Source organism: Cibotium barometz, chromosome 2, assembly GCF_041138505.1.
Source record: "Cibotium barometz isolate CiBa-2024 chromosome 2, ASM4113850v1, whole genome shotgun sequence".
Lineage (NCBI taxonomy): Eukaryota > Viridiplantae > Streptophyta > Polypodiopsida > Cyatheales > Cibotiaceae > Cibotium > Cibotium barometz.
Window position 1 is genome coordinate 59,779,839 of NC_141047.1, and position 15,674 is coordinate 59,795,512.

The following is a 15,674-nucleotide window of genomic DNA, read 5'->3' on the forward strand; positions in this document are numbered from 1 at the left end:
CACAATTACGAATCAAGTTTGTTGATCCATCCATTTTGAAGAATTTTAATATCCTCACTCCTCTTGGACTTCCTTCTTCGGTCACTTAAATTAGATGCATTGATTGACTATTATGAAAATACTCACTTTACAAGATGGCACTTTTATTAATTCAATGATAGATAAAAGATCTTTAAGAAAGGTTTAAGGTACAAGGTGTATATGATTAGAAAGGAAAATAGACACATGGAGTTTGATTGGTAGAATTAAAGTGTGGCATCTCAAGTATCCTACCTTACTTGCTATGACACAAGTAATGTTGCAATGTTGTAACATTGCAATATGTGAAAGAGGTTTCATTGTACAAAACAACATAAAAAAACAAGTTGACAATCTAGTGATAAAGTGTGGATTTTCTCATGCAAATATCTGTTGAAGGTACTCCACTCATGCCTTCTAATTTTACAGATGCCATCACATTGTGGAGAGCTGGAGCAAAGACATCGACATGTTCATACATATGTAGATTGAACGACAACTTTCATTAGAATATTTTGGATTTCAAAGTTGTGAAATATGCTCGACATAATTTTTTGCAACTCATGTCTCGAATATATAACATCAAAATTACTCAAGATTTTCAAACTTGAATCTTTCAAAGTTTTATATTTGAAAATTTAAAGTTTTGTAACATCTTACGAATTTTTAATTTTAAAAGTGACTTATTATTGCATCAAATCTCAAAAAGTTTTTTTAATCACACTTTTTGTACCAAAAATTTTTCACATGTTGTAATTGAAAACTTGCAATTTATTTCTTTGAGCTTGGAAGATTAGACGTTTTTTCTTTGTTAACTTGTACGTATAAGTCTCAACTTTCAAGTTAGAAATTCTTATAGCTTGCTTTATTTTAGATTTTCCGTGGACACTGGATATGCAGCCAAAAGTTTTTCATATTTCCTTTTCTGCAGAATAGGCAAGAGTCCTGTCTTTCTTGGAAAACAAAAAGAGCACATACTATCGACAGTCGTACGCAAGCATCAAACACAAATCATACAATGTCAAGAAGAAACCGACACCAATTACCAAAGCCAACTTGGTATTTCACTTTTCTTATCATTAGCTGCAGCAAAAGGAGCATCTTGGACATTAGGCTTCAAGTGAACCATATGAGAGCAATGAAGTGCAAGGAATGGGAGCCAAACACACGTGTGCATTCAAAGTCCCAATCCCAATGGCAGTCTATTAGTTGCATAGCTAACCATGAGCACAAAAAAAAACATTATTAACTACCTAATTTTTTGATAGTCAACAAACTATTAATCCCTCTTCCTTGCTTCCTATTGTGGGTAGGCATCTGCAGTAGAAATTGCAGACAGCGTTTCAACACTCTACTAATACTACCTCCGTCCCATGCCTGGACCACTAAAACCTCCCCGCCTTTGTGGAAACCTTCTGATGAACCTGCCATCTCCAGCACTGTTGCCTTGGAACCTGCCCTCAAAGCCTGTTCCTGTCTCATTCTCTACCACTTTGCCTTCATCCTCATCACTCTCATAAAATTCAGAAAACTCATCAAAAGGTTCATTGAATACATATTTGGGCCGCCCCATGTTGGTGTAAGGCATCAAACCAAAGAATCGCGCCGTCTTGATAGCTTTGGTGATCCTCCCATGAGATTTATTTCGCATTTTGAACTATAATGCAACCAAAACCTTTGTATTTACAATTTTCCAACCATAAAAGACTAATAATACAATTCAAAAAAATTGACAGCCCAAGAGCTCCAGAATTCTAAAATTACCTCTTTTCGTGCTAGAATGTTTCCAGTCTCTCCAATAAACTTCGTCAAAAATCTGACATTCTGCAGAGCAACCAAAACAAGGTTGAAAGGGATTCTTCATTTAGTTAGATGTTATGATGACATGAGAGGCCACTAGAAAAATGTTGGCCTAGTATATCTTCTTAAAAAGTTTTGAGCTTCTCACTCGAAAGTCTGCTTTGTCAATGACCTCTTCTACTGAAAAAGCCTGTTTCTCCCTCGGTTCTCTCCTCCGAGGTGCCAAAGGTCTTGTTATGTCAAGATCCTATAAAACACAAATGTCAAACAGGAAATTATACAAACCCTCCTAATAAAAGGGGAACAAGTGTGGGGGGGTGTGGGTTGTGCATGGGTGCCATGCAGGCATGCATGCACTCGTCTAGGGATGGCATGGGCATGTGCAGGCCAAAACAGTTGCATTTTCCACTCCAATGAAAGCAAATGAGTTGATGATCCATAAGTAGTGGGAATTTTACTCAAATGAAAGCAAATGAGTGGATGACACATAAGCAGTGAGAATGTTAAAAAATAGAAGGCCAATTAAACCTTGACACATCAGCACATGGAATGTTAAAAAATAGAGAGCTAATATAAATTTGCCACATCAAAGAGAATTTTAAAAAATTGTTCCACTCTCCAAGACCATGATGGTTGGGAAAGGCCATGGGTTGGCCTTTCCCTAGGAAAGTGGTTCACTGGCTAGCGCCAGCTCCCCATTTTCCTCTAGCAAAAGGCCTCAAAAAATCCAGATTCTGGAGTCTGACGTGTCAAGAGCAGCACTCGTACCACTCGCTGATCTGGCAGTTCCTCCAGCCATCACGGCCCGGAAAGGACACCGGACGCCATTTCTTGGAAAATGTGTTCCTAATGTCCTTTCCGTACTCCATAATAACTTTATTATCGGGATAACCACCAACATGAACCTCATGAAATTTGTCAAAAAAGCACAGAAAGAAACACATGCAGTGTTCACCTCTGGGTCATATTCCATTCCAGGATAAAAGACTGGACCCTCCGGTCTGAAACTGTACTCCTGTTCAGGTGCACCAGCCTCCTGAAACTCCGGTGGATCGAAAAGTGGAGTGTTGGCCAGCAGTTCATCTAGCTCCTCATCTGATCGCTCCCCTTCAAACTCCTCATCACTGGGATCATTCAGATCTTCATCAGAATCCTCATCACTTGAACCGCCTTCCCCCTCTTTGGCCTCCATGTTATCCCCATGCATTTTCCAAGATGACTCTTCCCCAAATTGATCAAATGGCTGTTCCCCGTGATAGTCATCAAAGCTTGAACCAGCCATATCATAACCAGGACCATTCATTAAGATACCCTGCCTGCTATCATCTTCCCCCATCAACCTGGCCTCAACATCATCATCATCATCGTCTTTAGATGAAGACACAAAGTGCCTCTGGTGTACCATGAAGCTAGTTTTTGATACAAGGTTGGCAAACTTCCAATCTGCTGCTGCAACAAAGTATTATCAGAACCTATAAACTCTCTTCCTGAAATCAAAATGCATACAGATTATATGATAAACATGAGGAAAAAAACAAACGTACAAGTGAATGAAGCTCCCAACGACCTGTTAGCATGAGGTTCACAAGAATTGATGGATCTGGGCATGGCATTTGTAGCCAAAGGTTCATCAAATTTGGTACCTGCAAAAAAAAAAAAAAAAGGTCCCCACGATCTCAGCAGTGCATGAGTTCAGCTAGGCGCGCACACATAGACCTGTCTATATTCCATACCTTGTAGTAGAGGGTAACATGCCCACATCTACCCTCAACACACTCTAAGGGTGTTTACACCATCAAAATTTTGGAATCGTCTTGTGTTGGGCCTCAAAAGGTAGTGCACGGAATGGAAACATTACCTGCCCATTTCAACATTTTGTATATTTACCAGTGGTGTTAGGGGAGTCTGTCACTTTTTTTGATACCTTAATCCATCACTTTTTTTGTTACCTTAATCCATTGTAATATCCCTGCCTGGCTCCCCCTCTAACCATTCCTCTCATCATGCAGAATGTTTACATAGATCATCAAAGCCTTAGATGATTCTTCTCCTAACCTTTGCCTCAGGCAACGCATGAGAGGTGGGCAGCCTATGTAAGCATATTTTATTTCCAGGTTTCGCACGCATCTAGCAAATATAATAGGGTTGCAGTCTGCAGATGATTCTTCTCTCAACCTTTCTTTGAGCAAAGCACAAGGTGGGCAGCGTATTTTAAAACATTGTATCTTCCAATTTCGCATGTATCTATTAAAGATAATAGGGTGGTTGCAAATGGCTTATTGAGGATGCCCTCTATGCAGCATATTTCCTTGTCTTATCATAATGGCTTCTCTGCCCTACCTAATGCTTGTAAAGCAAACACAGAAATTGGTCCAGTATAGACCTAGATGTCTGCTTTTTGAGACAGCAAACTAACCAAGAATGCCACCTTCCTCCTTTAATGGATGATGGAGCACCTTGTTACCCCGGAAACATTAGAAACCATTTCTCAGCGACTCTTTGGCCTCACATCCTGAAGATTGAAAGATGTTGCCGAAACTCTAGTGCGTCATTCCATGAAGTACTCGAGGTGAGAATCATAGATTGGTCGATTTGATGATATTTATGATGCCTTTAAAAGGGTAGATGGTCATCTAAAGAAATTGGATAGGTTTGAAGCTGGTTCACAAGCCTAGGGTTAGGCAGCAGCAGAGCTAAGGGGGATGAAACACGTCCATAGTGTAGAGAGAGAGAGAGAGAGAGAGAGAGAGAAACGAGCTGTAGAGAGAGGAGACCACAATCGCACGACTCAAATGATAAGATTGTATTAGTTGTTTATCCTCCACCAAATACATTGTTTTGTAGGCATAAGCCTCATCTTTTGACTAAGTCACACACACACACACATACTGTTGGGGTAAAGGCGTTATGCCCACCCTTATAGTGTGTACAAGCCCTGTTGCTCCAGAAAAAGCAGCACAAGCCTATCAAAGAAAGGGGTGTGATGCCCGCTTCTCTTACTGCTGAAGAGTGGGAAGATATGGATGAGCTGGCAAGATCTACTATCATGTTGTCTGTGTCAGACTCATTACTTTTCAGCATTCGTGAAGAGAAGACAGCTTGGGGAATGTGGCAAAGATTGCAGGACTTGTATGCCCAACAAAGTGCCTCAAGCAAAGTGTATTGGTTGAAGAAACTCATAGGTCTTCAGATGAAGGAAGGGGCATCTATGACAGCCCATCTAAATGAGTTTAATGGTATTGTCAGCCAGGTCATCAATCAAAAGTTGGCAATGGACGATGAGTTCAAAGCCACTTTTTTGTTATGCACTTTGCCAGAGAGTTGGGACACATTCAGGACAGCCACTAGTAATTCGCATGCTGTGCTGTCATATGCAGATGTTGAGGGTGCTCTTCTTCAAGAAGAGATGAACAGGAAAAACAACTCTGTTGGAAAGTCCAATGCAATGAATGCACGTGGGAGATCCCAGCAAAGGGGGAAAAGCCAAGAAAGGGGAAGGAGCAAGTCTCGCTCCAAAAAGGATTTGGAATGCCATTATTGTGGCAAAAAGGGACACATTAAAAAGCAATGCTACAAATGGAAAAATGATCAAAAAGAAAAGGGAAAAGGCAAAGACAAAGAGAAAGACGAAGCCAAAGATGTAAAGCCAAAGGGCAAAAGTGGAGTCAAGATTGAAGAAATCAATGTGTCACATGCAGGTGGCAGTGAGGATGAGGTCCTCTTTACGTCTTCACTTGATGCCCATTCACTTCTTACAGGTGGTCATGGTATGCACTCATGGATCATTGATTCAGGTGCCTCCTTTCATGTCACAGGTTGCAGAGACTTGTTTGTCAGGTATACTGCTGGCAATGAAGGAGTGGTTTATTTGGGTGATAACCATGCATGCAAGATTCTTGGCAGAGGTGATGTAAGGCTTGTATTTTCAGATGGCTCACAGCTTATGCTCCATGATGTCAGGCATGTGCCTGAGATCAAGAAGAATCTGCTTTCTACTGGACAGCTTGATGATGCTGATTATGTTACCACATTTGGTAGTGGAAAGTGGAAAATTAGTAAGGGCTCACTGGTTGTTGCCAGAGGCTCTAAGGTGGACACTCTTTACTTTATGCATGCAGGTGTTTGTCACCATGCTAATGTAAATGCAACCGAGCTGTCGGAAATCTCTATGTGGCATAGCCGGTTGGGACACATGAGTGTCAAAGGAATGGAGCAATTGTCTCGTTTGGGTTACTTGCCTTCTCTAAAGTTTTCAAGTTTTCAATTTTGTGAGCATTGTATATATGGTAGGCAACTGCAGTGCCCCCACAAGAAAGCTCTTGGACAGAAAGATGCTCAGTTAGAGCTTGTGCATACAGATGTATGTGAGATGCCTCAGCTTTCTTTGGGAGGGGCAAAATATTGTGTCTTTTATTGATGATGCCACACGCAAGGTGTGGGTTTATCCTCTTCGTTTGAAGAGTGATACATTCTCAGTGTTTCAGAAGTTTGTTGCTCTTGTTGAGAATCAAACTGGCAAAACACTGAAGGCTTTGCGTTCCGACAATGGTGGAGAGTATACGTCCAAACAGTTTCAGGACTTTTGTGATGCTAAAGGCATCAAGAGGGAGCTCTCTACTCCTTATGATCCTCCACAAAACGGGACAGCAGAGAGGATGAACAGGACCATTCAGGAGAAGGTCCGTTCTATGTTGTCACATGCTGCATTACCTCATGGTTTTTGGGCTGAAGCTGTTATGACAGCCGTTCACCTTATAAACAGGTCACCTAACACGAGGCTTGGTGGGAAAGTGCCAGAAGAAGTATGGACAGGGAAGCCTCCGTCATACAAGCACTTGAGAGTGTTTGGTTGCGTTGCGTACGTGCACATACGCAGGGAAATGCGCACCAAACTTGATCCTAAGTCTCATAAATGCATATTCCTAGGATATGGTGACAGAGGTGAAATGGGGTATAGACTTTGGGATCCCATAAATAGAAAGATTATACGCAGCAATGATGTCATTTTTGATGAAACATGCATGTATAAGGAGCCTGCAAGGCAACATGAGCCTGGCAGAGTCATCTTTGATGATGATGGACATCATGGACAACAACAAAGGGCTGTAAATCAGCCATTACAGCAGGAAAACCAGCCCTTAAATGGTGCTGAAAATGGTCCAAATGGACAGCCAGAGATGGCAGAAGATATCCCTATGGATATACCACAGTTAGAGGAGATACCGGGCATGATTTTTCAGCCTTATGGCATGGAACAGGAGCCACCAATGGGTGATATGCAGGCTGGACAGCAACCTGCAAATGATGGTCATTGGGTACGGAGGTCCACAAGACCCTCCAGAGCCCCTGACAGGTTTGTTCCAGGGGTTGACTACTTGATGCTCACTGACTGTGGGGAGCCCTCATGTTACAAGGAGGCTTTACAGAGGGCAGACAAAGCTCTTTGGGAGCGTGCCATGAAGTCAGAGATGGATTCTCTGCACAAAAATGATACATGGAAGTTGGTGCATTTGCCTGCAGGCAAGAAGGTTTTGCCTTGCAAGTGGGTGTACAGGCTCAAAGTTGCACCAGATGCAAAGCCAAGATACAAAGCCAGGTTAGTGGCTAAGGGCTTCAAGCAGGAATATGGTGTGGACTTTGATGAGATCTTCTCTCCAGTGGTCAAAATGACCACACTTAGAGCTGTATTAGCTTTGGTTGCACATGAAGATCTGGACTTGATTCAGATGGATGTGAAGACTGCTTTTCTTCACGGTGATCTCCATGAGGAGATATATATGCAGCCAGAGGGTTATGCAGTGAGTGGAAAGGAGAAGCTTGTATGCAAGCTGAAAAAGAGTCTTTATGGGCTCAAACAGGCACCAAGAGAATGGTATCATAAATTTGATACATTCATGAAATCTCAAAAATTCAGGAGAAGTGACATAGATCACTGCTTGTACACCAAGAAAGCTTTGGATGGCAGTCTATTGATCCTCATCTTGTATGTTGATGATATGTTGATGCATTGAAAAAGAGGCTGCATTGAAACCTTTGATATGAAGGATTTGGGTGATGCAAATCACATCTTGGGTATGCGGATACTTCGGGACAGAAATCAGCATGTGTTGTATTTGTCTCAGAAGGAATACATTGGCAAAGTCTTGCAGAGGTTCAATATGGACGGGGGGAAGAAAGCTAGTACTCCTTTGCCTCCATATGTGAAACTCAGTGCTATGGACAGCCCACAGTCAGATAGAGACAGGGCTGATATGGCCAAGATTCCGTATGCTTCAGCTTGTGGCAGTCTCATGTATGCCATGGTTGCTACTAGGCCGGACATTGCATTTGCAGTGGGAGTGGTTTCTAGATACATGGCCAACCCTGGCAAGAAGCATTGGGAAGCAGTGAAAGGTGTCATGAGATACCTGAAGGGCACACAGGATTTGTGCATTTGCTTTGGCAAACAGGATGCATTAGTGCATGGTTACACGGATTCGGATTATGCCGGTCATCCAGATAACCGGAAGTCTACTACCGGTTATGTATTTACATTCACAAGAGGTGCTGTGTCATGGATATCCAGGATGCAGAAGTGCACTGCCTTATCTACTACAGAGGCCGAGTATATTGCAGCCACAGAGGCTTGCAAGGAGGCATTATGGCTATCTCGGTTAGTGGTTGATTTGGGCTATACAGGGGATATTCCATTGTTGCATTGTGACAGTCAGAGTGCCATCCAGTTGGCAAAGAACCCTGTCTTTCATGCAAAGACGAAGCATGTGGATGTGAAGTATCACTTCATCAGAGAGGTGATAGAGAACAAGCAAATTCAGCTTGTTAAGATTCATACGGATGACAACCCGGCTGATCTATTGACGAAGAGTTTGCCTCCGGAGCGGTTTGCTCATTGCAGACACTTGATGGGCATTGGATGAGGCCATTTTCAGCCTTGATATGGTCTTGTATATTATCATGTACATGCTGATTTTTCTTTTCCTTTACTTAAGGGCACTTTGCCTTTAAGTGGGAGGTTGTTGGGGTAAAGGCGTTATGCCCACCCTTATAGTGTGTACAAGCCCATAAGTTATAGTACATAGTACACTTAGTACTTTTAATGTACTAAGTGCACTATGTGTACTAGTGCAATATACATGTGTGATAGGGGAGTCACACACTCATGCTATTGATGAGTTGACTTATCCCCACAACTCTCTCTCTCTCTCTCTCTCTTGTTTCTCTGTGTATGTCTCCCACATGACCTAACCCTAATTTTCTGTTTCTCCCATCACATACAATGACACAGGCATGGGCTATGACATCCTTGCTTACACACACATACACAATATATCTGCCTTAGAGGCTATTCACTATTGCATGCACGGAAGCCTTGCTTCTACTTCAAAATGATGAAATGACTTGATTTGCTTTGCGGAATGACGACTTTATGCTTATAATATGTTATACTGAGGTGATGGTCGACGAGTCCCAGATGCTGTCGGCCAGCTTTGGACAAGAAAAATGCTGATAATAATGTGTTAAATGCTGTGCTTATTTTATTGCTTTCCCCATGCCTGATTGCCTTCACCTAGATGCTACCAACTGCTGCCTGGACTCCATGCTGGCTGCTGCCTATTGGCTGCCAACAGGGTTCCATGCCCTCCAATGATGCTTATGATTATGGTCATGCTGAAGATGATGATACTGATGCTGACGATGATGATGATGATGATGCTAAGGATGATGATACTGATGTCCTACTGTCTACATGTTGTCTAACTGCTGTCTCATTGATGTCCTAATCAGGGCTTATGTTGTTCATGCTAAGGATTAGTCATGGCACGAGCGTGCACGTGACATTCACACACAACAAACACACTGAAAGAATGTTCCCAACTTTTAGAATTTGGTGTCTCGGTTAATCATAGAAGAGAAGTCTTTGGGTGAAGACTCCACCCAAAGCAAGAACACTTCATAACATACCTTCTACTCAAATTTAAGTAGAGATAGAGAGAGAGGTCGTGATCCAGGCCAACATGGTAGCCGTTTTGAAAATCAAAATTATGGACAGCAGCAGTCTAATGATTCGCAGAGCAACAGCAAACACACACAGGTGGAAGAGGCTAGTCTCAAGGCAAGGGGAGCTGGAGAGACCGAGGCAATTGGCAAAGAGAGCAATCGAGATCAAGCTCAAAGGATTGCTTTTATTGTGGCAAACCAAGTCTCTTTGCAATAGAGTGATTTAAAAGTAGCAAGCTGCAATAAAACAATTATGCATCTTCAAGTAAATAGGCTGAAGATAGATATGAGCACTTGTATATTATGCAACACATGCTGAATTCAATGACTGCAGATGTATCGACAAACGGTAATGGTATATGGTATGTGGATTCAAGCTAACCACATGACCTATCATGGTAAGTGGTTTAGAGATGTCAAAAATTTGAAAAAACTAGGTTATATAGAGAGAGGGGGATGACATTGTCAGAACGCACAACGGAAATGATACAAACTGCTGTGAGAGAGAAAACGCATAAGTGTAGAGAGAGAGAGAAGCTGTATAAACTCTGCAATATACATTGAAGATTCGATACACAATGATACAACAATGTAGGGAGCAAGGGTGGTATATATACCACCTTGGGCTTCTGGTCGACCAGCCACAAAACACGCACACAGCCCTATGAAAGCCCAGGACTGGGATAACATCCAGTCGGCTAGTAAATGATCAGTCGGCCAAGACAAAGTCAATTCGGGCTGAATACAGATCATGTCGGCCAGCTCTTAAGGGTCTCCCATGACTAGCAAAACTGGGAAAATAACATGGGCAATGGGGAGAAATGGAGAAACACCTACATGGGCAAACACACCCACAACAATGGCCCTAATGTGTAATATGTACAGACACGAGATGACTGCTAACACCCCCTCTCAGCTCTTGGATGTGTGACCAACCCCAATGAGCTGGAGTACTGACGAGGTATCTGCTCAGGTAGAGACTTCGTAAAGAGGTCCGCCGCATTGCCCTCCGTCGAACAAAAGATAAGCAAGATGTCACCAGACAAAATCTTCTCACGAACAAAGTGATATTGTATCTCTATATGCTTAGTCGGGCATAGAAGACCGGGTTCCGAGCAATAGCTATACAGCTCTGGTTATCGCAATGGATGACCATGGGTTCCTTATGTGGAAACCCAATCTCACAAAGTAGCCTCCGCAGCCACAGAACCTCGCAAGTAGCACCACAAGCAACCCGGTACTCTACCTCTGTAGAAAACAAGGCAATAGTTGGCTGCCTCTTGCTACTCCAAGAAATAGCTCCTGAGCCAAGGGTAAATCCGTAGCCTGATGTAGATCTCCTCGTGTCTGGATCTCCTCCCCAATCAAAGTCACTCCAGCCTCAGAGTCTGACTCGGTCCTTCGTTCCCCCTCCAATGTCATAGAAGAGTCCAACAGCCTTCGTACCCTGCAGATACCGCAAGATCCACAATCCTGTGTCCCAATGAGTCTTCAAAGGTGTCTACACGAGTCAGCTCAAAAGTCCCACTGGAAAACCCAAGTCCAATCTGGTGTTCAGCAACTAAATCAATGAACCAACAAGCTTCCGATACAAGGAGACATCAACGTGCTCACAAGGATCATTTACTATCAGTTTGGTATTCGAGTCCATCTATGAAGAAATAGGCTTGCAGTTCTCCATACCAAGGACCTCGAGCAACTCGTGAACATACCGCTACTAAGAAACAAAGAACCCCTTTGGGTCTGCCAAATCTCCAATCCCAAAAAAAGAAATGGAGTAAGCCTAAATCCGTCATCTCAAACTCCTTTGACAAGGTAACCTCCATCACAGCTATGTGCTCCACATGACCGCCAGTGAGAATAACATCATCCACATAAAGGATAATCAAGGTGAGCATACCACGTTCCCAAAAGAGATACAAGTTTGGATCTGCAACTAACCTCTAGAAACCCTTCCTAAGAAAGAAAGAATCAATCTTCAAATTCCAAGCCTCAGGAGCCTGTTTAAGACCATACAAGGCCTTCCATAACCTGTAAACCATCCCCTATGATCCCGGAACCTCAAAGCCTGGAGGTTGCTCAACATACACCTCCTCCTACAAGTCACAAACTTGGAGCCATATAAATAATGTCTCCAAACCTTGAGAGCATGAATTACAGCATAAAGCTCCTTCTCAAGGGTTGGCTAACGAGATTGAGTGTCGTCTAGCTTTTTACTTTCAAAAGCAACCGGTCTACCATCTTGAAATAGAGCAACCCCGATGGCATAGTCACTGGCATCAGTTTCAAGAACATAAGGCCGACTAGGATCGGGTAATATTAAGATAGATGCTTCCTTGACTTTGTCTCTCAAAAGTCTGAAGGCCATATCCAAATCGTTATTCCAAGTGATAGGGTGATTTGACTTATGTCCACGACCTTTCAATCAGTCGGTCATCAGTAGTGTGAGCTCAGAGTACTCCCGCACAGATTTTCAAAGAAAAACAACAAAACCGAGAAAAGAACGAAGTTGTTTCACTGTTCGTGGTATAGGCCAATCCAGAACCTTCTGAACTCGGTCACAGTCAATGCTCAATCCATCTCTAGTGATCTTGTGTCCCAAGTAAATGATTTCTGTCATAAAAAACTCACATTTACTTAACTTAGCATATAGTCGATTCTGTCTTAAAATAGATAAGACAATCGTGAGGTATCTAACATGATCCTCAAGAGTACGACTATATATCAAAATATCATCTAGGAACACCACCACAAATTTTTCCAAATGTTCACGAAAAAGATCGTTCATCATTTGCTGGAAAGTGGCTGGAGCATTGGTTAACCCCGAGAAACTCGTAATGGGCATACCTAGTCCGAAAGGCGGTTCGTTCGATATGCCTTTCATGAATACGTATCTGGTGATAGCCAGTACGTAAATCTATCTTCGTGAAATATTTCGCTTCTGCTAACCGGTCAATCAAGTCATCTGATCTAGGGAGAGGATAACGGTTCTTAATTGTCAACTTGTTCAATCTCTTGTAATCTATACACATTCTCCAGGTGTTGTCCTTCTTTCTCCTAAGCAACACAGGTGCACCCCAAGGTGATTTACTTGGACGGATCTGGCCCATCCTCAAATAATCTTCGAGTTGTTTAGCCAACTCATCTTCCTCGACTTGGCTCATCCTGTAAGGTGGAATACTGACAGGATGGGCACCAGGGATCAAATCAATACGATGATCTACTGCCCGTTCGGGTGGTAAATCCGATGGCAATTCCTTAGGAAATACATCTTGAAATGAATCAAGTATCTTCTGTAATTCTTTGTTTTCAAACACACTTAATTCATTGACATCCATGGAAGGTATGAGAAATGAAGAAAGTCGAATCAATACACAATGGAAAGCGGTATACAAAGAAGAATCCATTATATTTTAAAAATCAACTGTATTTACAAGAGGTCCCTGAGAGGGATGTATACAATCACCTAAAATATTATACTGGGTGTCCTTATGCTGAAAAGAAAAAATATGACTAGACCAATCTATCTAGACTTGAAGAGTCTTAAACCACACAATCCCTAATAACAAGTCTACATTTTCTAGGTACATAACATAGCATTCCAAAGTATCTTTGTAGTGCTGAATCTGGATTGGAAGCATCTCCACCTTTCGATCCCATACTTACCTTCCCGCAGGTAGGCGTACCTCATAGGTATGATCGCTGGGTGTCGTATCAAGACTCAATTTCTGCACAAGTTTGTAGTTAACAAAGTTGTGTGAACTGCTAGGGTCTAGAAGAATGTGAATTCTATGGCCATTCACTTCTCCATAAACTCGGAGAAGATCATGCAAGCCAAAAATTTTAGAGTTGAACAAACAATCAGAACATGTACTAGGGCGAGAAAGTACAATAACTGACGTACCTGTCAAAGACAACTGATTAGCTGCCTTTGGCTTGGGTTCTACGTTGGTCTTTGCACCCTTTTGATTCGGGCACTCGTTACATATGTATCCTTTTTCTTCGCAGATAAAACAACGGCCCTCCTTCTTCAGCTTCATAGCCTTAAGGAGTCGTTTCTTCTTCGCTGGTGTCGAACTTGAATTCTTCGAAGATTGGTCCGAAGACTTTCCTTCAATCGTGTTAGCCATAGGTGCGGAGAACTTTCTTTTGTGCTTGTTCCCCTGCTCGGTAACGAGTTTAGACTTGGAAGAGACCATTGTATCATCATAGATACAAGCTGAATGAATGGCCTCGTCCAATGTTTTGCATTTGTTATTTTTAACTTGTAAACATATGAGTCTGATAAACCAGCTACGAAGAACCCCAAAAGAGTAGTGGGATCCATCTTTGTAGCTTTCATCTTCAAGTCCCTAAACTTTTGGTGATAGACCTCATAAGTGAGGTGCTGCGAGGTCATGGTCAAAGCTGTAAACCAAGCAACAACATCATAATCATCCTCTTTCTTGAGAAATTTCTTTTTGAAGACGTCTTCGAATTGTGCCCAAGTTGTTGGCTTAGGATTGAGTTCCTTCCACCAAAGCAAAGCTTTGCCTGAGAAGAAACCTGTTGCTAACTGGATCTTTTTTCCATCATCATATGGATGAAACTGAAAATGGACCTGCCACTTATGTAGCCAAGTGTCCACGATCTCCTTGGTACGCTATTTTTGCTCGCTCCCAAACGGTTCCGGAGTAATGTTGGGGCCTAAAGCAGAGGCCAAGGTATCCATACCCGAAAGAGTAGAGAGGGTAGTGGTCAAGAGAGTCTGCAAAGCTTGCATCTGGGCGGCGATTTGTGCCTGACGTTTTGAAGAAGTAGCTTCGAGAGCTACTTTGAACTCTTGGAAATCAGATTTTGACACATAATCGTGAAAAAGATCGGCATCGGTATCTTCCGTAGTAGCCGACAAGCCTTCACGTTCGACAAGGGACTCCAACTCCGATTCTTGAGTCGACATCTTGAAGAGGACAAGCGGAGAGAAATTTTGATCTTTGCACAATAAAAGTGCGAGGGAACTTGAGAGCTTGAGAGCTTGAAAACTCGAGAGATGTGTGGCAAGAAGTCCACTTAAGGGGTTTATATAACTTTTCCCAAAAGCTGCTTAAGCTTTTGCTTTTGTGTTTTGTTTATATATATATATATATATATATATATATATATATATATATATATATATATTCTGCTTTCTTTTTAAAAAAAACACACCTTTAAACCTTAGAGGGGACCTTTAAACTCTTTTTAAAAAAAAGTTTAATCTAAAAAAAACCCAAAGCGTCCAAATCGACGAAGGCTTTCCTGGATTTTTTTTTCTCCTCTCTCCTAGATTTAGCGCTGCCGGTTGTATACTGCCGTCGCCACCTTGCTGCCATTGCCTATCGTGCTGCCGTCACCTGCTTTTTTGCTGGCGCCTGAGTTCGTACAAATGGCCTACGCCAGCCTGCGTCAGCCTACGCCGACCTGCGTCAGCCTACGCCTGGCTTGGCCGCCTGGCTGCGTAGGCTTAGGCGCCTGGCTACGTAGACCTAGGCGCTTGCCAACAGGGCCGCCTACGTAGGCCTGGCCGGCTGCCAGCTTGGCCGCCTGCATGACACGGCTACGTAAACGCCTACCCAACACGTACCCATCTGCAACACCCAGTAGCCCACGACTTGCACTGCCACGATTCAAATCATTCACATCTCTCTTCGCTCTCTCTCTCTCACGTTCAACCAAAAGCAACCGTGCTTTTTTTTCTGTTTTCTCTCAACAGTTCATGCGACTGCACAAACACGAATCTAGCCTTCTTCTTGCAAAAAAAAAATCAACCCTACTAGACCACCTTCTCCATCACGGATTCTTTGATGAAAAAACAAATACTACCTGAAAAAACAACAGCA

General features: G+C 42.6%; 1 protein-coding gene across 4 annotated transcripts in view; it reads right to left on the reverse strand.

Moving 5' to 3' along the window:
* Positions 1 to 1,060: 1,060 nt before the first annotated feature.
* The window catches only part of LOC147641285 (Ribosomal protein S18), a 63,529-nt gene continuing 48,915 nt past the window's right edge, over positions 1,061 to 15,674 (reverse strand). For 2 of the 4 annotated variants that reach the window (XM_086820063.1, XM_086820089.1), the window contains 5 exons: positions 3,363 to 3,461; positions 2,774 to 3,267; positions 1,967 to 2,065; positions 1,783 to 1,842; positions 1,061 to 1,675 (listed from right to left, as the gene is read on the reverse strand). In XM_086820063.1, the coding sequence (XP_086676189.1) occupies positions 1,379 to 1,675; positions 1,783 to 1,842; positions 1,967 to 2,065; positions 2,774 to 3,267; positions 3,363 to 3,461 (1,049 nt within the window). In that variant the 3' untranslated portion in view covers positions 1,061 to 1,378. The remainder of the gene's footprint in view (positions 1,676 to 1,782; positions 1,843 to 1,966; positions 2,066 to 2,773; positions 3,268 to 3,362; positions 3,462 to 15,674) is intronic. The other 2 variants (XM_086820070.1, XM_086820080.1) reach the window with 2 other exon arrangements.